This window comes from Sphaerodactylus townsendi, linkage group LG10, assembly GCF_021028975.2.
Source record: "Sphaerodactylus townsendi isolate TG3544 linkage group LG10, MPM_Stown_v2.3, whole genome shotgun sequence".
NCBI classification, from domain to species: Eukaryota; Metazoa; Chordata; class Lepidosauria; order Squamata; family Sphaerodactylidae; genus Sphaerodactylus; species Sphaerodactylus townsendi.
The window spans coordinates 71,620,716-71,642,837 of record NC_059434.1 but is presented as its reverse complement, the minus strand read 5'-3'; the positions used below and the strand labels follow the sequence as shown (position 1 = coordinate 71,642,837).

At 40.8% G+C, this 22,122-nt stretch overlaps 1 protein-coding gene across 7 annotated transcripts in view; it reads left to right on the top strand.

Moving 5' to 3' along the window:
- Window positions 1-22,122, top strand: part of PDLIM5 (PDZ and LIM domain 5) — a 151,703-nt gene that overhangs the window by 40,711 nt on the left and 88,870 nt on the right. For all 7 annotated transcript variants that reach the window (XM_048509017.1, XM_048509015.1, XM_048509016.1 and 4 more), the window contains exon 3: window positions 3,180-3,331. In XM_048509017.1, the coding sequence (XP_048364974.1) occupies window positions 3,180-3,331 (152 nt within the window). The remainder of the gene's footprint in view (window positions 1-3,179; window positions 3,332-22,122) is intronic.

The following is a 22,122-nucleotide window of genomic DNA, read 5'->3' as shown; positions in this document are numbered from 1 at the left end:
TAGCAATCAAACGTGATGCATTATATAAATAATGAAAGCAGGTAGAGTGTGCAATCAATCAAACATAAGCAAAGTAAATAAAATACCATGCTCAAGCTGCATGCAATACTAGATGTTCAAGATTTAATACAATAAGTGTAGAAATGTCTGAACAGCTAACAAAACCAGTCAAAATGTCTAAGGGGATTATAAAGTCCACAATAGTACAAAGAATCCAAACATGGAACAAGCTTGCTGCTGTGACTTGCTTCATGGTGAAATTATTTTTCTTTCTCAGCAATAGATTTTAATCTTGCCTATTTATTCTGAAGTCACTATCATGGGATATGCTGTGCATACTAATACATTCATAATGCAAAATTTTCCATTCACATGATATGTCTTTCTGTACGCACAGCATATCCCAATATAGTGATGTCAGAATATGTGGGAAAGATTAAAATCTGTTGTTGAGGAACTAGAATAATTTCACCACCATGCAGGCAACAGCGACAATCAAATATGAGCCAAACAGTCACAAATGCCTGCTAAACCAATTTACATCCTATTCTCCCAAAACTGCACATATGCAAGGATTCTGCTGATTCAAACTTATCGGCAGCCATTAACATCAATAGAGACTACTACTTTGCCAGAAAGCAAGAGGTAAGATTTTATTGTTACCTAGTAATGACTGATGTACATGTTTGAGTTATTTATGTTTATTTAAATAATTGCCTGCTGAACACAGCAGCTATGAAACATGGATTGGAAGATAGTAGACCTTGATGGGGCTGTGTGAGAACCCACATGTGCAAAAAGACAATTGCACTGTACTGTGTGAGTAGTAAGGTATGCAGTGAATCAGCCTGTTGAACACCCCTGAACTGATAGACCAACTGAACTGACTGTCAAAAAATTGTTTCTTTGCAACTGGTGAGCGCAGTGTGAACCAAACTGGTGTGTGTTCATGCATCCCCCTTTCAGATGTGCCTCTCTATTGTCATGAAGATAAATATGAGAAGTTTTTGATTATCACACATCTATGTAAGAAACTATTAATAAATATATAACTAAACTACATTCATATGAATTTTTAAAAAGTATGCATAACTAATTACAGGAACGGGAATTATGGGTTCATAGCCAGAAGTAATGGAAGGAAATGTGAGCAATGGAAAGGTTGGGGGTTTTTTCAGTCTGAATGAACTCTGTGTAAATGGGACGGGGATAATTAATTTCTCAATATTGAGGTCTGTGTAGTGGCAATGTAATACATCCTTAGGGAAAGCTAGGGAAGCCCATGCTGTGAGACACTTGAAACTAGACAGAACAGAAGCATTCAAGAATTTACAGTAGAGAATAATCCTATCTTGGCAAGCTGAATGGAAAGGATAACCTGTTCTTTCCATCTCTATATGCTTTCACAATTTTATATGTATTCTCAAAGGTTTGCCATTCATTCGTTTGCTGTTGAATAATTGTTTTATTGTGTGGGTTTTTAAAAATATGTATTCTCAAAGGTTTGCCATTCATTCGTTTGCTGTTGAATAATTGTTTTATTGTGTGGGTTTTTTTTAGAAATCTTCAAAAAGACACCGACCTGGTTCAGAGTTTGCTCTCTTTTTTGTCCAGGTCTTGACATGTCAAATTTTTCTGTACAAAGTCATGAGGCGAAGTTATGGTTCATGCTGAGGTGTGAACCCGGTTTTTCTTTCTGTTGGAAAATTACTGGGGTTCAAGAGCATTACTATTTTAGTAGCTTCTGTCAAATGATTTAAATGTTTGGTATACAGAATTGTAATCATGTTTCAAGGGTTTTAATGGTCATTAAAATGCTCTTGGCATTTTTTTCACATCAAAAGATATGCTTTGAGGATTCTGAAGCTGCTCCAGATGCCAAAGGAAAAATACTGGGGGGAGTGTTAGTGTGACAAGTTGATGTGATTTAATACTGTCCTTTCGCCATCTATGAAATGAGTTTTCCAGACTGTCTGGTGTTCTGTGTGAGGGGGAAAGCTCAGGTTTTTATTTTCATACCCTTTTTATAGTTCTGTGCAGAGGATTAGATGGGATCTGACCCTGTGCCTCCCTACTTCTACACTAGATCTTGTGAGTCTATTCTCCTAAGACTTCCTTCAGAGGAGTAAGACTGCCTAGAATGAAAAGCAACCTTTAGGATACAGAAAAGCCTTTTTTGTTGTTGTTCAAGGAAGTCTTCCTCTGTTGGAAGAAGCTTTGGTGAAAGGGAGATAAGATCCAGTCCACGGTCTGTAGCTATGTTATGGTTTAAGCTTCTAATTATACGTAACTCCCAACTACTGTGAACTAGGTACAGTGATAGCATGTCATGCTGATTATAGCATCAGATTTTATCACCCGTTTATCTCTTCGTGCCTTCACCCATTGATCTCTTCTTGGTTTTGTTGCATGTTGTGATATTGCTCCCTGAGTCAAACTGCACGGACAATGATCTAGAACAGTGGTTCTCAACCTGTGGGTCGAACGACCCTTTTGCAGGGGTCGCCTAAGACTCTCTGCATCACTGTTCTCCATCTGTAAAATAGATAAATGTTAGGTTTGGGGGTCACCACAACATGAGGAACTGTATTAAAGAGTCATGGCATTAGGAAGGTTGAGAACCACTGATCTAGAATGATCTAGAATTCTTTATTCACGGTTCTCAAACCATGAGCTTTTTTTCCCATCAGGAGATAAGATGGTTGAAATTCAGGTTGTTGCCCTGTGTGTGCTGAAAGCTGGTCTTGGCATGTATCAGGCACCCACATCGTGCCCCCATATTAACATGGAGTTGGATCTGGGAACTCCATCATGGGTTGGAATGTCCTGACTTGGCCTTTGGGAAGAATTGTAAGAAATTGCTTGGAATCTTGCCAGGCACTGTTAATTCTAAGGATAGTGCTCTCAAGGGGAGACACTTTAGAGAGGCCATTGTGTGAGCCTTCTGCAGCCAAAATATCACTCCTGTAACATAACAAAGACTAGCAAATTTTACTGAGTTAGAGCATACTTTGTCAGAGGGAATTCAATTTTATGTATTTGGAAAGGTTGGTTCTAGCTCACCAGACAGTACACCGTGAAGGTGTTCATCTTTATAGTGCCACAAGACTATGTTTGCTTGCTCTTGAAAGGTAACTGAGATGACTAATGCTTAATCTTTTGCCTTTGTGATCTTGCAGTTGAGTGAAGGAGGCAAAGCTGCCAATGCAAACGTGGGAATAGGCGATATGGTTCTTAGTATTGACGGAGTAAGTGCAGACGGCATGACTCACCTGGAAGCCCAAAACAAGATCAAGACATGCTCAGGCAAGCTGACTATGAACCTGCAAAGGTACAGCTTTAAAAAAATTATAGTTCTATCTTTGGAAAAAAAATACTGCTTTTCCCTTAAAGCTTTTTCCTTTGCTAGACTCTTACGTAAGATGTGACGTGATAGTAATGAGAATCTAGGTGTCTAAATGTACTGAGTTGGTCTAGTAGTCATATTCACAGTTTGTTGTTGGACATAACCTGGCTAAAGAATATTGTTTTTAACTCTACATTAGCAAAACTATTTCCTAATTTAATAGCGTTCTCCTACAACAAAACTTGTACTGTCTCTTTCTTTATGTCTAGGAAATGATATACTAGAGCCTTGAAAAAGATGTGTGGTATAAGCAGAGAAATCAACATTATTTTATTACCTAGTTCATAAAAGTTAAACCCTCCATTTTCCAAAGAGATCTTTTTTTAAAAATGATGATTCTTCAGGGAAGAGAAATGGAAAAGTACAAATCATACCACCCTCCCTCCCTTCCCTCCGCTAGGGTGGGTGGGCCATGTCCAGATGCCGGACCCCCTCCCTCCCCTCCCTTGCATGCCACCACTCCATCCCTCCCCTTCCCTTACATGCCACCTCTCACCCTCTCCTCTCCCTCCGTCCTCTTCCCTTGCATGCCACGGTTACTCAGCCATGGTTACTGAGAGACCACCAAGGAAGTATAGGGTCATGATACAAAAGATGGCAAAGGCTAACCATCTCTGTTAGCATCTTGCCTTGAAAACTCCGCGAGATGGGCATAAGCTGGCTAACACTTGGTGTCACTTTCCAGCACCACCTGTTGCATACATGCTGTTGAGATAAGTACTACTTTTGTGAAAATGGTTCTTTCATCGTGTTCTTGTTCTATTCTCATTTTTCACTTAGTCCTAAGAGATAATGAGAGTAAAATCTGCCAAGTACAAATGGGAATGTTTTACTTTATTTTTTTTTCCTATGACTCCTTAACACAATTTGTAAGAGGAATCCGTTTCCTCGGAAAAGTTTTTTTAAAAGGCTCTCCGTGAAGTTGTAATAGCCTATAGAGGACAGAATCAGAAATCCTATTTTTTAGCTTTTACATTTGCCTGGTATGGAAGATAATTGGCGCGCGCTCTCGATAGCGAATGAGTCAGTGTGTGAGCACCAATACAGGATGTGAGTCACTTGGTTTTGTTACCTGACAGCTGGAAGCAGTGGCAGCTTATCACAGGATTAAGCAAGCAAAGATCAAATAAATTGTCCTCTGGTTCCAGGCCTGGCATCTTAGCATTGTCTAAGAGGGAAGGCTATCTTGTGAGGCTGTGCCAGTTTCCAGTCCCATATTCTCCCATCTGTTTCTAATCTGTTTGGATCCGGAAGTATCAGGCAGAGTTCTCTTAGAACCAGTGCCTAGGAAATATTTTCCTACTACTGTGGCTAATAGCACAGAATGCTTAGGGTGTGCACTAAACTTTTGAAAAGTAGTCTTTAAAATAGTACTAATGGCAGCTAGCAAGTTAGAAATTTGGGGAAAGAGCACTGTTGGCTGGTGCATTTATTCAAAAAGCCCAGCATTCAATTTATCCTGTTCAACTGGTAACAAAAGGCCTTCTGTAGCCATCATAATAGAGGAAGTATGGACCTAATATAATGGCATGACTCAAATAACCAAACCACAGTTTAGAAGATTGAGAATGGGCAGGGGGCTTGAGCATGGCCAACTTCTCTTCTTTGTGCAAATTTGGTCCTTCATTTCTAGGATGGTCCACCACAAACCTCGTTCTGTGTCATTATAAAAGGCCATGATTTATCAGTCATGGTTTGTGGTTAGCCCTAATGGAGTTGCCAGAACCAAATGTCAAGCTGTGGTCAAAGCAGTGTGCTCATGGAATTGTAGGTCCACCTACAGTAAGATTTCCAGTCTTCAAAATTATAGTTTTAAATGATTTTCTGGCTGTAGTCATGTACTTTAAATGTTCACATTTTGTTTAGTAGAAATAGTGAAATAATATGGGCAATGGTTATTTTTTTCCTGACAGATAGAAACCATTTCTGCCCTGTATTGTCGAAGGCTTTCACGGCCGAATTCAACTGTTGTGGTGGGTTTTCTGGGCTGTGTGGCAGTGGTCTGGTAGATTTTGTTCCTAATGTTTCACCTGAATCTGTGGCTTTTCTCTGTGATACACTTCTGTGATACACCTCTGAAGATGCCAGCCACAGATGCAGGCGAAACGTTAGGAACAAGATCTACCAGACCATGGCCACACAGCCCAGAAAAACCCACCACAACCATTTGTGCCCTGTTTTTCCACCAAAGATCCCAGACAGTATCCATTGTTCTTCCCTCCTCCATTTTATCCTCATAGTAAAGTTCTGACAGACAATGATGGGCCTAAGATCATGCAGTGAGCTTCATGAACTGAAACCCTAATCACTGGACCACGCTGATCTCTTTCATATTTGACTCGACAAAATGATCTGGTGTAAAATGTATTTGTCTGAGAGATGACCTCGGGAAACCTGCAAGGAGATCTAGCAGAAACCCTTTTGCAATGACCTCATTTGTAAAACAAGTTGAATAAAATTGTGATAGTAAATGCCTGAAAGCTTTACAGGAAGAGAAAGTTTGATTAGGTTTTAATTAAATCATACTTCCGTTTATCAGAGATTCCAGCGCTGACCTGTGTGAAGATGTCATGTTTGTTATTTTTAACATTTTGTTCTACTACAAATAGCACTTAAAGCCTGAAGGGGCATTCTGTCTAATGTTTTCAGCAGCTTTCTGCACCTTCTTGAAGTATTATTATTAACATTTATTTTGCTTTAAAAGTGTTCCAAGTATTGAGTAGGGCATAGAAGTCACAAATTTGGGCTTTCATACATCATATTAACAAGGCATGGGTAGAATGGAAAAGTCAGGGACTTGCTGTGAAGTAGGAGAAAGTTAGGTGATAGTACAGTGCAAGAACGTTCATCTTGTAACCTTTAGCTGCAACATTGGTTGGTGCCATTTTTTTCTTAATTATTTGCAATGTAGCAATTTTGAAATTATTCTCTTAGACATATTTAATATTTAGACATATTTATGAACATGTATGTAAGCACCTTCACAACAACCAAAGCTCCCTGTGACCCTGTAGTTCTTCTGCTCAATGTTATTTGATTCCCCTGCCTCCCCAAAACGTTCTTGTTTCCCACGAGATGGAAACCAGATGCTTACTTTTTTTGGACATGTTTCAACTTCAGTCCTTTTAATGCACAGTCTTCAATAAATTATTGTGTAAGCTACTGAAAGTGGGTGCAGTGAATGGTATCTCTATTAAAAATAAGGTTGAAAGTGGATTCCCCACGGCAGCCTTTGGTTGTGTGCCTCGCAGAGAGGCCAAAAAGATTTTAAAAGTTTAACTTTTTGTGAAAAGATTCTATTTATTCTTCTCTTGTGTGATTTTTGTATAAATATGTTTTTAAAGGCATTAGTAACAGCTGTTTTCATATTGGCAACTTATGGTGATTTTATCATATTTCTGTACTTGTAAGCTGTCTTGAGAATCCAGGAGAAGCTACATCAAAAGCCTTTAAAATAAATACCCAACACTTGACTTTGAATGGAGGAATAGGTGTAACAAGGGGGCTTTCCCCACTCACCTTCTGCTGTGCGCCGCTCTCGCGCCCCCTCAGCGCTCGTCATTCCTGGCGCACTCTCGGGGTTCCATCAAAAGGTGCCGTTTCTTCAGCGCCAGGAATGACACGCGCTGAAGTGGTGCAAGAGCGGCAGCGTTGGGGCGGCTGCGTGGTTGCCGCCCTTGCAAGTGGGGAGTGCCACTGGACCCCACGCTATTTTCCCGGAGTAGCGCGCAGCAGAAGTTAAGTGGGGAAAGCCCCAAGGTTGACTAGCCTTCCTGTTTAACATCTAGGCGACTTTCTGCTCAAGATCCATTCTCAAAGCCCCCTCTTTAAAAACTGATGTTGGAGTTGAACTTGTTCTTTTCGCACAATATGAAGTTCAGGATTTAATTGAGGGAATCTGGATTATTCCTCCTTTCCCATTGACTGAATGGGAGGTGCTGCCATCGTATTTAATAGTTTCTTTAATTTTTAATATTTTAGAAGATGTTTCATTTGAAATATTTACAAAGAATTAAGGTTGCTTAAATGTCTGATGATTTCGTCTGATGATTTTTTTTTCAGGAACTGTTTGCCTGCAGTGTTTACATGGTCTATATTTTGGTGCTTCCCGTTCTGTCCAGATGTCTGTTTTCTGATGGCCACTTTAAAGGGATTAGAAAAAACAAACCAGCAATTGCAACACAATGATGTTAGGGCACCTTATTCATGTTTAAACATGTGTGCACAGCCTGAGGTTTTCCTCTCGCTTTTTCCATTGAGCAGCAGATTCCATTAATGGGGAGCCAAGTCTTTGAAATGGTGCTGAGAGCTTCAGAAAAAACCCCCAAATACATTGATATTTGTGCATATCACATAAGCCTTAGCTCCAGATATGTGTAGTGTACAGCATGCTTTACTCATAATCATTTATGATTGTTGGTATGACCATTTGCCTTTATGATGCTGAGACCTATGTCCAGTGGTGGTGAACCTATGGCACGAGTGCCAGAGGTGGCACTCAGAGCCCTCTCTGTGGGCACATGCAAACAAAGTCCCCCCCCCCACACACACACACCTAGGCTGGCCTGGGCCGCTGGGCTCGATTATTAGCATTAAACCTAAGACCTAGTTTGAGGAAGCAGTGTAGGCAACCCTGTTCAGTGCTGTTAAGCCCCACTGATTTTCATGCAAAGAACTAAAGCACGATCCTTTACTTGGCAGTAAGCTCGGTTGCTGGCAATGAGGCTTGCTTCTGAGTAAACCCTCCTAGGGTCGTGATTCACCCGTTGGAAGAGTTGCACGGTTGCTTCAAAGCAAAGCCACCCACTACCACCAAGCTTACTCCTGAGTAACGCACGCCTTGGAGTCAACCATTTTTCTAAACTAAAACCTCAGTATTCAGGTTAAATTGCCATGTTGGCACTTTGCGATAAATAAGTGGGTTTTGGGTTGCAATTTGGGCACTTGGTCTCCGAAAAGGTTCGCCATCACTGCCTATGTCCCTTTCTCTGAACAGGCCCTATTCACCACTTCTCAGATGAGCTGCTACTTTCCTCCCTTCCCTGATTCCTTCTTGACTATATGTGTAGTTATTTTTTCCCCATTTTATTTTTCTCTACCTTACAAAACACAGGCTGTCTGGCTTGGTTCAGCTGCAACATTAAACAACTCTGGGGATCTTGAAACTCATATAACCTTTGTCCCTCTTTCTTCCATTTCCCTCCACATTCTGCAACCTATTTGGGCTCTAAATTTAGTCTCAGTCAAAGATTATTGTCATGAGTGCAATAAAGCAGTCTCAAGAGAACTCTTGTCTGTAGAGCCTGTGTGGTGCTTTACCGTGTTTAGAATATTGGCCCGAGATTGGGAATACCCAGGCTGAAATCCCCACCTGCTATGAGCCTTATCTAGGGGTGTTTGGTGTTCTCTCAGTTTAACCTCCCGCACAGAGTGCTTGTTAGGATAAAGTGGAGGAAAGGAGGACCTTGTGTGCAGCCATGAGCTTCTTGGGTGAAGGATAAAAGTACATAAAATAAATATCTGTCTATGAGACATGAAACAAGAGTTTGTACAATTCTGTGATGAAATGTATTAGAGTGTTTGTCCTTTATAGGGAACTGTCTTACAATGACTCATAGCTTTGGTGCTGTATGATCTATTAATTATCCAGTATTATGTACTAATTATCAGAAGAACAAGAGTTGTTTTTTATTCCTTGCTTTTCTCTATCTTCAAGGAGTCTCAGAGTGGCTTCTCTTCCGCTTCCCCCCCCCAATAGACCTAAAAGGTGCTCCAGTCCTTAACCCTGGAGGGAGCTTACTAACATTGGCTCTGTCTCAGGAACACCCCCCCCCCCCCAATGCTGGCATCCAGTCATGATACCAGCGTAGCCTTGCTGAAGCCCAGATTTCCAGGTTTGGGGGCTGCGGGGCAAGGCATTTCCCTCCTCTGCCGGTATAATTGCCCTGGGGAGGGCAAACACACCTCTCCCTCAAGCTGCGCCCCCCTTCTGTATGAGGCTGTTAATGCCTAACAACATTTTATTCTAGCATAAACTTTTGTAGAATAGAGTTCACATTTTCAGATGTCATTAATGGGGTTTTAGTCCACAAAAATTCTCGAATAATTCTATTTTCTTTAAGGTTCTACAAGAATTTTGGTTGTTTTAGATGCAGCAAATGATCCCACTGGAATTACTATCTGAATAATTCTGATAAAAACAAAAAGGAAAATAACGAAATAAAAACGAATGAAAACTTGATGGAGACTACTCAAATTATTGTATTAAAATTCTCATATTTCTTGTTTTAAATAGTTGTGTCCCCTGTCTACTTAAAGACAAAATATGTTTTCATAAGAGTCATCTTTAAAAGGAAACTAAAGGGGGAAGAATTTTGCAGATAAGTGTGGCTGTCAAACTTGTTTATGTCTGACTCCAGAGCTTTGTTTCCATATTAAGGATTATTAACTAAAAAAAGATTGTTTTGCAGACAAAAATCCAAAAGGTCAAATATCTTGCTTAAATAGTTCCATAAGAATCCTGTCGAAGAGCAAATCAGTGATGTCTGACAAATTCTTCTCCTCTTAAAGGACAAATTCTTCTCTTGGTTTTTCTCTTCAATTCTATGACTTTGATTCCAGTTTTCTAGATGAAACTTTCCTCTTCTAATGTTGAATAGGTTGTGTTTTTCAGTTTATGAACAGGAATATATGTACATCAGAACTCATTGACCCCTTTTGGGTTTCTATTTGCACGATTAGAGTTCAAAACTAGTTGTGTGAACACCAACTACAACTGGCTATACTTCCTTTCCTGTTCTCTTGTGCTTTAGCTGGAAGCATAATTTTGCTGATATTATGACTGAAGCTAAGGCCTGCCTGAATGTTGTTTTGGAGAAATTTTCATTCTTCAACATTCAGCATGCTTTAAAGATTAAATAAATATAGTTGTTCCAGTGGGGTTTAACGCTTTTCATTTCTGGCAAACAGTGGGTTATCTTACACTAGCAATGTGAAACCACAAAATATACAGTGAGATATGTGGGTTTGAAACATGTAGACCCTCTAGATGATCAAAAGCAGATGACTGGATAAAAATGGAAAAGGAAGGCAGGTGAGGAGTTGGCACTTTTAATAGGATTTGGCAATAAGTGGTTAGGTGCAAAGCGATGTGTAATTCAAGATGACAAAATTGTGCTAAATTTTGAAGCTGTAATTTACCAGAATATGAAATTATAGAACATTCTGTGGCATTTGTGGAGGATCCTGGTGGTTTCCTTCAAACAGTAAATGTGCATAGAATGGATAGAAGACTATTAAAAAGTACAGCGAAGTCTGAAGTTATATTACAGTTTCTCTGGGATCTGTATGAGTCCCAGTTTCTTTATGGTGTGGTTCCCCTTTTGTACTAGCACAATCTGGCAAGTCCCTTTGATTTTGATGTGCCAATGATTTCATTTTCTATATGACCTCAAAATTTTCTATTCAGCCTATTGATAATGCAGTCCTCAGAGGCTGAGGTTCTTTCTGCAGTTCCATCACGACTTTTGTCTTGTCCAGTGGCCTTCATTCTATGGGCTGGCACTTCTATGTGGATTGTGGAGTTCTATTTCCTGGCTTGCAATGAACTCCCATAGAGCCACCATATTTTTTGCAATGACCTGCTTCTCATATACATGTATACAGAGCATCTCCTGCCTTTCTTTGAATGCAAATTAAGACCAATAGCAGGATAGTCAGATTACTCAGCCATAGAGAGAATTCCTTCATAAATCTTGACTTGTTTCTTAATCTGGTATATTCACTGGTGTTTAATTTCTTCCTTGCCTCCACCTGTCTTGGTTTGCTGGGACCATCACGGTATAGTGGTTAAGAGAAGCAGACTCTAATGTGAGGCTGTTTCCGCACGGACTGAATACAGTGCCCCAGGGACAGCGAAAACACTGTCCCTTGGGAGGCGTTTTCTTGCGCCACCCAGGCAGCGTGGAAACACCACTTTTGAAACTTGCTCCATGAGCGAGGTTTTTCAAAAGTAGTGGATGGAAGGTGGTGTTTCCCTCCCGCCTTCCCCAACCAGCTTACCTGCTCCTGCTGTTTCCATCTTGTTGTGGAGGCCAGGGGACACGCCCCCTGGCCTCCGTCTGTGCAAATGGTCCCAGGGGGAGGGGTGCATCAGCATAATTTATGCTGATGCACCCCTGCTCAGCACCCGTGCAGAAAGAGCCTGAGTGGCAGAGGCTTGTTTGGTGAACCAGATGTTTCTATACTCCTACGTTCTTGCTGGGTGACCTTGAGCTAGTCACAGTTCTTTGGAACTCTCTCAGCCCCACTTCTCTCACCAGGTGTCTGTTGTGGGGAGAGAAAGGGAAAGGAACTTGTAAACCACCTTGAGTTTCCTTACAGGAGAGAAAGGTGGGATATAAATCCAAATTCCTCCTACTCTTCTTCTTCTTGTTCTCCTCTCAGAACTCTCTCAGCCCTTCTTCTTCTCCTCACAGAACTCTCTCAGCCCCACCTACGTCACAAGGTGCCTGTGAGGAGCAGGGGAAGGCAAGGCAATTGAAAGCCTTATGGGGCAAGATGTAGCATCGGTCTTTCTAACTACTTGATTACCTGTTGTTCCAGCAGACTGGACACTTTTTAATGTAGATAGCAAAACAATCAGTTTTGATTGTTGACATGCTTATTAGCCTCATCTGGTTAACATTCATAAATCTCAAAATATAGAAAGAAGCCTCTTTTCTGCATTTGAAAATGGGGAATGATCTTGGATAAATTACTTCGTTGCACCTAACAGAATTGATTGTGTCGGTGGTGTGCCTTTTCAAGATGCTTTCTATTGAATGAGATTGTTTTATCATTAGGGGTGGTAACATAATGTTGTTGGTCTGCTTTTTATTTTGTTTTTATTATGACATTTGAATTGACCAAAGATGCAATCAAACTCTGTATTTTACTGTACCAAATGATGGGGATACAACTGTAAGTTTGGGGCATTATGACGTAACTGGAGATTGGTGCCTACTAGGCTTAGCACTTTCTGATCCTGTTATATGCTTTTAATAGACCTGTGAAAGTAGTTAAAGAAAACAACAACCTTACATTCTACACAATCTTCTCCCTTCGACAGGACGTCTGACAACATACAGGAAAACTTATGTAGTATGACTTCCTGAAGATAATGTTCAGAAAAAAACTAGAAGGGCTGAACTAAGATGGAAGAATATTTTATCATGAAACAACATTACGTTTTCAGTAATGGGGCTGGATCTGAATCCGAATGTGCAACTTTAGTGCTAACAGGCATAATTCTAAGATCTTAAATATTTTCCGTCACATTTCATACATTTCAGTTACTGATTCTGCATACAAACATTCTGCAGCTCACTGGAGTCCATTTGTTTTATTGTATGTTGCTTGAAGTTATGATTGGGGAAATCTCTGAATAGCACTGGATACACTGACCAATAACAAATATCCGGTAAGTATTTTTACACCAAGCGCTTCACAATTGAGTTACTCAACACCTACTTAACCTTGCTAGCATAGCCAGTGACTGCACAAGTCATTCTTATTTGCAAAATGCCAAGCCACTGCCTCTGAACAAAACACTCAGTATGTAGCAGTCTTGTCGAGTCCTTTAGAATTGATACAAATGACCCATGGCAACCGCGCAGCAATGTCCCAGTTTCTTTTCACGGTCGGGCGAGGCTACTTCCTATTATGAAGTGAAAGTATGTCTTCTCCAGTAACTGTGGAATGCCGGATTAGCCATTCCAAAGCCATTTGCTTCCCGTATTTAGCCCATCAAACCGGCTGTAATGATGTAAAGTCTGATTCACCTGACATCCTAATACAATAGCTGCCTTTATTTCAGAGATGACTGATGTTTAGTTAGCTAAAAAAATTTCCCTGAAAGAGTTATAGCAGCTGAAGTTGCTGCTATCATAGAGTTTTTGTTGTCTCTCAAAATCATGGTGGAAAATACAGAAAGGGACCATGCTGTTTTGGAAGCTTCTGCACACACAATTTTGGATTATGTAAACTATTTCCACTTCGGTAAGTGTTTTCACTTTAAGAAGGGTGTGTTGATTTTTTCCCACAAAGGACTAATGTGTTCATTTAATTTCCTCTAATTTAACTTGGGGAAAGAATCAAAGATTGGATTCATCCAGCCTTTTTCTGATGACAAAGAAAAGACCACCCAAAAATGCTATAATAGGACCTGACTAGCCAAAAGCCCACAGTAAATAGGGAAACTGGGTCAGGATGAGGGGAAAAATCCTAACTGGATACAACCCGAGCAGAGAGTGAAGAAAATCTATTCCATATAGAACACTATTTAGTTGTTAGTTAAATTTCGTTGCAATATGGTAAAATACATGCACACCTATGGAAGCCCTCATAATAGCCACAAAACCTCTATATGTATCAGCCTTTAAAATACACCCACAAACTCTTGATAGTGTACATTGTGAAACGTATTCAGTCATCCGAAATTTCATTTTATTTTATGGTAATGTCTTAGCCTTCCAATGAAGACAACATTCTTCAGCTCACATTTTTTGTTTGTGGTATGGAAAAGATAAAATAGGAATAGGAATATTATGTAGTATCCCCTCCCCCCAAGTTGCTGTCTCTCTATACTGGTTGGAGGGGGAGAGATTATCTCAGGTGCTGGTTATGCTAAGGGGACAGCAGTAGTCCCTTGCAAGTAATAAACTGGGGAAATCCTCCCAAGCTCTCTGTTTACTAATGGACCGGGTGTGAGGAGAGTTGTTATAGTTATAGCTGGCTAACTACTAAACCAAGCTTGTGGACTCCTACATATATTTATGATGGCCATCTGTGGCACATTGGCAACCAAAAAGAGAGCAAACTAACCTGTTTCCAAATGTTTCTATGCTTGATAGCATGGAGGAAACTCTTACTCTCCATTGCAAACCAGATATTTAGAAAGACGATGCTTTTGAATGGGATTGAAAACTATGCAGGTTGACGGTAGAATAGTCATTTGTTTGTTTAAAAGAAAGACTTGGTTGAATTTTTTTGTGTGAAATAAGTATAATGTGTTCATTTCCAAGGATTGCAGATAGAAAATCTGTACCTTCAATTGTTTCTTTTCCATATTCTCATCTGCCATGGAATCTCTGTACAACTGCTACAGAAACCCAGTATGTTGCTGAAATGAACTTCTGAGACATGTTGTAGAGCATGCTCTTGATTTATGTGGGCCTTCTTCACTATACCTTTTTTAGCATAAAGAATCCATTAGCATAAGGAAGCCAGGAGATGTGGGAATCAATACACCACACATTCCTGGACTTTTTTGTTCAGTGTCGCCACAGTTCTAGTGCTTGCCTTCCCCAAATCTTTCCAATTCTCTTTTAAGGCTAGAGAATCGTATTGAAGCGCTGACTTTGTCCAAACCATTATCCTTCACAATTTAAAACCATGCACTTTTAGAAAAGAGCCTTTATAATGCTCCGGATGGATTATAGCAACACTTTAACTTTTCTACAGTTGCGGCTATGATTTTGTAGGCGCAGTGCTGCTGTGGCAAACAAAATGGTGGGCACAACTGTAGAAAAGTGCAAGTGTCGCTATAAGCCACCCAGGGCACTATAAATGTTCTTTTCTGTTTAACATTGCAAAGGATAATAGTTTGGGTGAAGCCAGAGCTTCAATACAATTCTTGGTTCTCAACCTGTGGGTCGCGACCCCTTTGGGGCTCAAACGACCCTTTCACAGGGGTCACCTAAGACTCTCTGCATCGGTGTTCTCCATCTGTAAAATGGATAAATGTTACAGTTGGGGGTCACCACAACATGAGGAACTGTATTAAAGGGTCGTGGCATTAGGAAGGTTGAGAACCACTAGCCTTACAAAAGAATCAGGACCTCTTTGAAATGCAGAGGCATGCTCGTTTGGCTTCTGCCGAAGAATACGCGACCACACTGTCTTTATGCTGGAAAAAGTATAGATCTGTTAGGACTCACATGAACTAAAAGTGCAGCCTGAAACACAGCCATCCTGTGCACTGCAAGGGAAAACTGGAAGCATAACCAAGCTGTATTGTCCACAATTGCTGATCTTATTTGAAGAACTCCAAGGAATCTCTGCATTCCTTGGAATAGCATCTGAAACTCTTTGTATACAGAACATAGGAATTGCTTTGGATTTGAAATAGACAGGGTGGTGTCGTTGTTAGTATGGGATAGAGCCTTGACAACCAAGGTTAAAATCTCCTTCATATCATGCACCTCACTGGGTCAGTCTCTTAAGTCCAATCTTCACAGCCTGCCTGCAAAGATAACATTGAGAACTACATATGCCACCCTGAGCTACTGAAAGGATAACATTTAAAAGGTTGGTTCCATTCTTGGAACAAATAGCTCAGTCAGCCTCCTAATAATGCTGCTGGTGGTTGTTAAAATGTGTTGTCAGGTACATTCTTCTGATGTAAGGTTTAACTCTCCAATGGACTCTAATAAAATATACTTTTCTCAGTTGCACTTTTACAGCCAGGTTACACCCTAGGTCTCTATTGCCTTTTCATGTGAATGGCTTCACAGTTTAATTTCAGGAGTTAAATTATAATTTAAGGCAGGGAATAGTTTTCTTCAAAGTCCTTTGAAGCTCTAGCATTCCTAAAAATATGCTTTATGAAAATTTGATTTCTCTTAGAGACACTATTTTGTCACTATTAGTCCAGGGCAGCGATTCCCAACCAGGGTTTTGTGGTACCCTGGGGTGCCGTGAGCATGTCGCAGGGGTACCGCGGCAATGCTACCGGCCCCCTACTTTTACAGTGTCTCCCGCCAGCACCAGCAAGGATATGGAGCTGGCCCAGGGGGCCAAGCCTGCTGCAAGGTCAGCAGCCCCCCCCCCCCCATGCTTCCCTTCACCCTGGGAGGAAAAGGTGGGGGTGGCAAACAGGGAAGCCGGGAGGGGAAGGTGGGGGGAGGATGGCAGGGGTATTGTGAGATATTAAGTCAAGGGTACTGTGACATTGAAAAGGTTGGAAAACACTGGTCCAGGGACTTGCTCGCGAGAAAGTGTTCTTACTGTTGCTGCCATGGTTCCTCAAAAAAAACTGCTTGACTTTGTCAGCTGCACAGTTATTTCGTATGCTTTGCAGATTAATCTTAACAGCTGTGTGTGCACAGTCAAGTCACAGCTGGCTTACGGTGACCCTGAATAGTTTTCAATTCAAGAGGAGTTCAGAGGTTGTTTGCCACGGCCTTCCTCTTTGAAGGCTGAGAGAGTTCTGAGAGAACTGTTACTGGCCCAAGATAACCCAGCAGACGACATGCGGAGAAGCAGGAAATTGAACCCAGCTCTCCAGATAATCGCAATTATTAGTAACCTTACTGTTCTGGAGCAGTAATATGTACTGGATCAATTAATTTACTCGACACTGTCACCAATTAATTTGCTTGACACTGTCCTTTTAAAATGTGAATTGTAGAAACTCTCCTATGCTGGGATACATGTATTTCCTTGCATATAGACAGGCTGATAGGTTGAGCTAGTTATTAGTTGTTCCTCCTGCTAACCTGGCAAGCTTTGTTTTTTCTATCTCCAGGGAATTAAAATTCCTGTTAGATTGCATTCTGAGGGCTGGTTTTGACATTGCAGCCACGAAAAGGTCAGATGCAAGTCTCATGAATGGTTTTTTATCCTACCAGCTTTTACACTTAATCTTGCCCAACCCAATCTTCACTGCAGTTTTGATCCCATATGACTTTTTTTTCTGTGATGGCTCCTGTATCCCCAGCATGGGCAAAGTCCATGTGAATTGCACTTTGATAATTGGAAGAGGATTTAGAATGAACTGAAATAAATTTGTTACTCATATAAAGCAGAAGCCAAGTGGCACCTAACAAAATTTATTTCAGTGTAAAGTTCTGTAAGTTAAAGTTCACTTCATCAGATAAAAATTGGCCGTTCCAGTGCTATAAATGTTTAGTCAGGGTTGAGGGGAGCTCACCAAATAAGTATTACATTTTAGAGCCGTTTACTATCTTGCCAAAGATCTTACTGTTTTTTATCCAGTAGGTTCAAAGTTTCCTTTAGTGGAATTATTCTTGAATGCTAGCCTAATTAATTCAGATTACTTTCCACTTGAAAGATGCTTTCTAGAGTGTTCTGTCTGCTACAGGGACAGTTCTAATATTTAGGGGAGCACAGTTTAACATTGTGATTTTATGTAATGTATCAAGCCCACCGTAATGGGACCTTTAATTAGCTGTCCTTGTCCTAAATCAAAATGCTTCTCTTAAAGAATTTTCTGCAGTCCATGGCCAACACCTCACCCTTTGCCATTTAGATTTCATTTATGTAAATATATGATAATTTTGGCCTCGATGTTTAAAAGAAAAATTGGTTCCAAAATTTCTGAGTTGGTGGAAGGGGGGGGGCTCTTTTTTCTGAGTTATTTTTCCCTACAGCCGTGGCATATATGTGCAATGAAAATGTCTAACTGTCTGGAACCCTGCACATAACTGGTTCTGGGTAAAACGTTTTGGATCTTTATATGGAAAGGAAAGAACCCTGCCCATTATTGGAGTGCCATCTGACTTGGTTGTGCCATCTGACTTAGAACTGGATGCAGCCCATGCAATCCAAAATCTGGTCACCTATCATCCTTCCCAATTCAATCTTTCTTAGGAGAGGTCACTCACCATTTCAGACTTTCCCCCAAATGTATAACTTCCCTTGTATGTCTGCAGTGGCGTAGGAGGAGCAGCAGTAGTGTAGGACGTTAAGAGCTTGTGTATCTAATCTGGAGGAACCGGGTTTGATTCCCAGCTCTGCCGCCTGAGCTGTGGAGGCTTATCTGGGGAATTCAGTTTGGCCTGTGCACTCCCACACATGCCAGCTGGGTGACCTTGGGCTAGTCACAGCTTCTCGGAGCTCTCTCAGCCCAACCTACCTCACAGGGTGTTTGTTGTGTGGGAAGGAAGGGCAAGGAGATTGTCAGCCCCTTTGAGTCTCCTGCAGGAGAGAAAGGGGGGATATAAATCCAAACCTCCTCCTCCTCCTCCTCCTCCTCCTCCTTCTTCTTCTTCTTCTTCTTCTTCTTCTTCTTCTTCTTCTGTATGATATATCTGTTTAGCAGGCACAGGGATTTGCTTGGAGGCATTTTAACGTGAAGCTTTTTGTCCTTGTATGTTTATTTTAAGCTTTGTCCATTTGGCGGGCAGAAGATGACAAAAGGAAACAATGTTTGTTTGGCCAGCATTTATCATAACTTCTTAAGATAATACAGATGCTTTGGGCAGTGGCATGTTCTCTGGTGACATTTAGTTTTGTTGTCACTTTTTAAAATAGCTGCTTGGTACCACACCATGCATTGCGGAATTAAACTGAAGGTTCACTGTGAAGTTATAAAATAGTATACTGTAAAGCTAACCAAAATATTTTTTTCGTACATGATTTCCACGTTACTGCTGTAAATGGGCACTGTTCTAACTGAACTAGCATGCAGTGAAGGTCATCTTATGGTCTCCCTAATTTAGGGTGTGATTACAGTTAAAAAGAAAAAGAAACGCTAACTTTGGAGTGATCAGTGTTAAAGACAGTATTTGGCTAATCACCGTAAATAAAGACTTCACTACTGTAAAGATACATATCCAGAGTTTTGCCTATGATGAAATAATGACACATCCCAAGCATGATGGAAAGTGGTGGATCATGATAATTTATTAGGGTGACGTGTTGGTCAAGGCAAATTAGAGGAGGTGAAGTGGGAGTCCACAAACCGTGTGGTATCACTGTCAGCCAGAGACCAAGCCTCTGGCCCTCCCATGTCTAAGGCCCCTTCCGCACACAGAGAATAATGCGTTTTCAAACCACTTTCACAACTGTTTGCAAGTGGATTTTGCTATTCTGCACAGCTTCAAAGAGCATTGAAAGCACTTTGAAAGTGCATTATTCTGCATGTGCGGAATGAGCCTAAGATCAAGAAGTCAGCCCTGCAAGATAGGACATCTTACAACGTGAGTCCCTAAAAACAGTTATTCTGGTAGTCCCTGCCTGGTGGAACACTCTTCCTCCAACTGTCCGGGCCCTGCGGGATCTTGGAGAGTTCCGCAGGGCCTGTAAGACCGAGTTGTTCCACCGGGCTTTTGGGGAGGCCAGCCATTGATGGTGAGCGCCCTTTTTGCCTCTCCCTTTTTAACACCCTGGGAGCTGTGACATCTAGATCTACCGTCCCCCTCTTTGGGAGGGTTTTATTGATAGTTTTAATACTGGACGCCAAGTGGTTTTTGTAGAACGCTGTAATTTTATGTTTTAATGATGTTATTTATATTAATTATTTATTGCTTATGTGATATTAATCTGTTGTTCACTGCTCAGAGCCCTCAGGGGATGGGGCGGTATATAAATATGATATTAAATAAATAAATAAATAAATAAATAAATAAATAAATAAACAAACAAACAAACTTATATACTGCCCTCCCCCGAAGAGCTCAGGGCGGTTCACAATATATAATAAATAACAAACCATACAAAATAATGGTATATATTAAAACACAGCGTTCAGTCTTAAAAACATTTCAAACAACAGCGACAGATGGCGTCCAGCAGTTAAAATTCCTTTAAGAGGAGAACAGCAAAACCCCAGTTGTTAAAAGAGGGGGGGGGCATCAGCGGCTGGCCTCCCCGAAAGCCCAGCGGAAAAGCTCAGTCTTACAGGCCCTGCGAAAATCATGCAGGGCCCGGACAGCTGGAAGAATTATTCTGGTACTAGAGCCATGGTGGCGAACCTATGGCACTCCATCTGTTCATGGACTACAATTCCCATCAGCCCCTGCCAGCATGGCCAATTGAAAATAGTCCCATATATAATAGCAATTGGTTGATTGGTTTTAGATACTTATATCCCACTTTTCTCCCCAGTGGGGACCCAAAGCAGCTTACAGCACTATATTCTTTTCCTCCATTTTATTCCCCATAGTGACCCTGTAAGGTGGGTTAGGATGAGAAAAAGAATAATTGGTCTACCATTGCATAGTGAGCTTCTCTGTAAGATTGGGGATTCAGACCTTGGCCTCCCAGATCTGACCATCCAGTGAAAGAATCTCCTACTGCTGCTTCTGTACTAAGAAAGTGTCTCCGCATAGCAGGACTACAGTAGAGCCCTCAATTGACAGTCCTGCTGTGGAAATGAACATAAATGGCAGTCTTAATGAACCTAGGGAGCTTGTAGGAGGTAGACGGGTCTGTCATTGTGTAGTTTATCCTGAATTAAGAAAAGGCTTTCAGTGGAGTACAGCTATCCCTCCCTATATTTATTTTCTCTGAGAAAAAATTATAATAGGCTGTAAATTGTGTGGTATTACAGTATTCTTATATAGTTATACCACATAGAAAATTGATGCCCTTAAACACGTATTTGCATCACGTAAGATTTAAACATTGCTGGTAGGTAAAGCTTTGCATGAATGAAAATCCTTTCGAACAAGCAATTTATCATACACTTTGAACTTTGCCTCGTGAATGCCTTTCTTTCTTTCTTTCTTTCTTTCTTTCTTTCTTTCTTTCTTTCTTTCTTTCTTTCTTTCTTTCTTTCTTTCTTTCTTTCTTTCTTTCTTTCTTTCTTTCTTTCTTTCTTTCTTTCTTCTTTCTTTCTTTCTTCTTTCTTTCTTTCTTTCTTTCTTTCTTTCTTTCTTTCTTTCTTCTATCACTTACCTACCTACCTACCTTCCTTAGCTTATTTTTGTGGTTTCTCATAGCAGTGTTATGTGTTAAATGCCCGAGCTTTTAGACCCTTTATATCAGGGGTAGGGAACCTGCGGCTCTCCAGATGTTCAGGAACTACAATTCCCATCAGCCCCTACTAGCATGGCCAATTGGCCATGCTGACAGAGGCTGATGGGAATTGTAGTTCCTGAACATCTGGAGAGCCGCAGGTTCCCTACCCCTGCTTTATATTGTTCCTTGGTAGTGTCTCTCAGATAGCCCAGATAGTCTCTCAGATAGCCCTGAAGGTGGTGCTTTTACACCATGGTATCAAATAGAACAGGAATTGCTTGTCATATTATGAGCAATTCTCACTGGCTAGTCTTTGAGAAGATCTAAATAACAGTGTCAACTTCTATATGGGAACTGGCAAGAATAATAAAGGAAGGCAAGGCAGGAGATATTTCCATATAAGTTTCCTCATGCATACCGCCCAAGGGAATGTGTTGGCATGTTTCCCTGGACTCAGTAACATAATCTTTGCAAGAGACATGTTAACTAGGTTAGGAACATGTCTGAAAATGGAAGGGATTAGTTTCAGCCAAAAGAACAACCTTGTCCCTAAAAATAAGAGAGCACTTCTCAAATTTGCGTTATTGCAATGCATGTTCTCATTATTTGCTTGACGTCTGTTAGGTCCTCCAGTCTTCTGACTTTGCAAGATCAGTCAGCAATCCATAGAAAGTGGAAGTAGCTCAAACTGGGTATGAAACCAAGATGAATACAGTATCATTGCTGTTGTCAGCAGTTCAATAGAAACACTATATTATTTTAGCAGCTTTAAGGCCCAAGATCTAATATTATGGTGTGTGTCCCCGTCCCCCCGTCCCCTCGCCTGCCCATGTTAAATAGAGTCAAGAGAAAACAAAGTATTCTTGCTTGGATATGGGAATATTGATGTGTGAGCTTTTACTCTGCAAGAGCAAGTCTGGTCAAATTAACCACCTGGTCAAATGTTCAAAGGGGCTAAGAATGTTATTGTG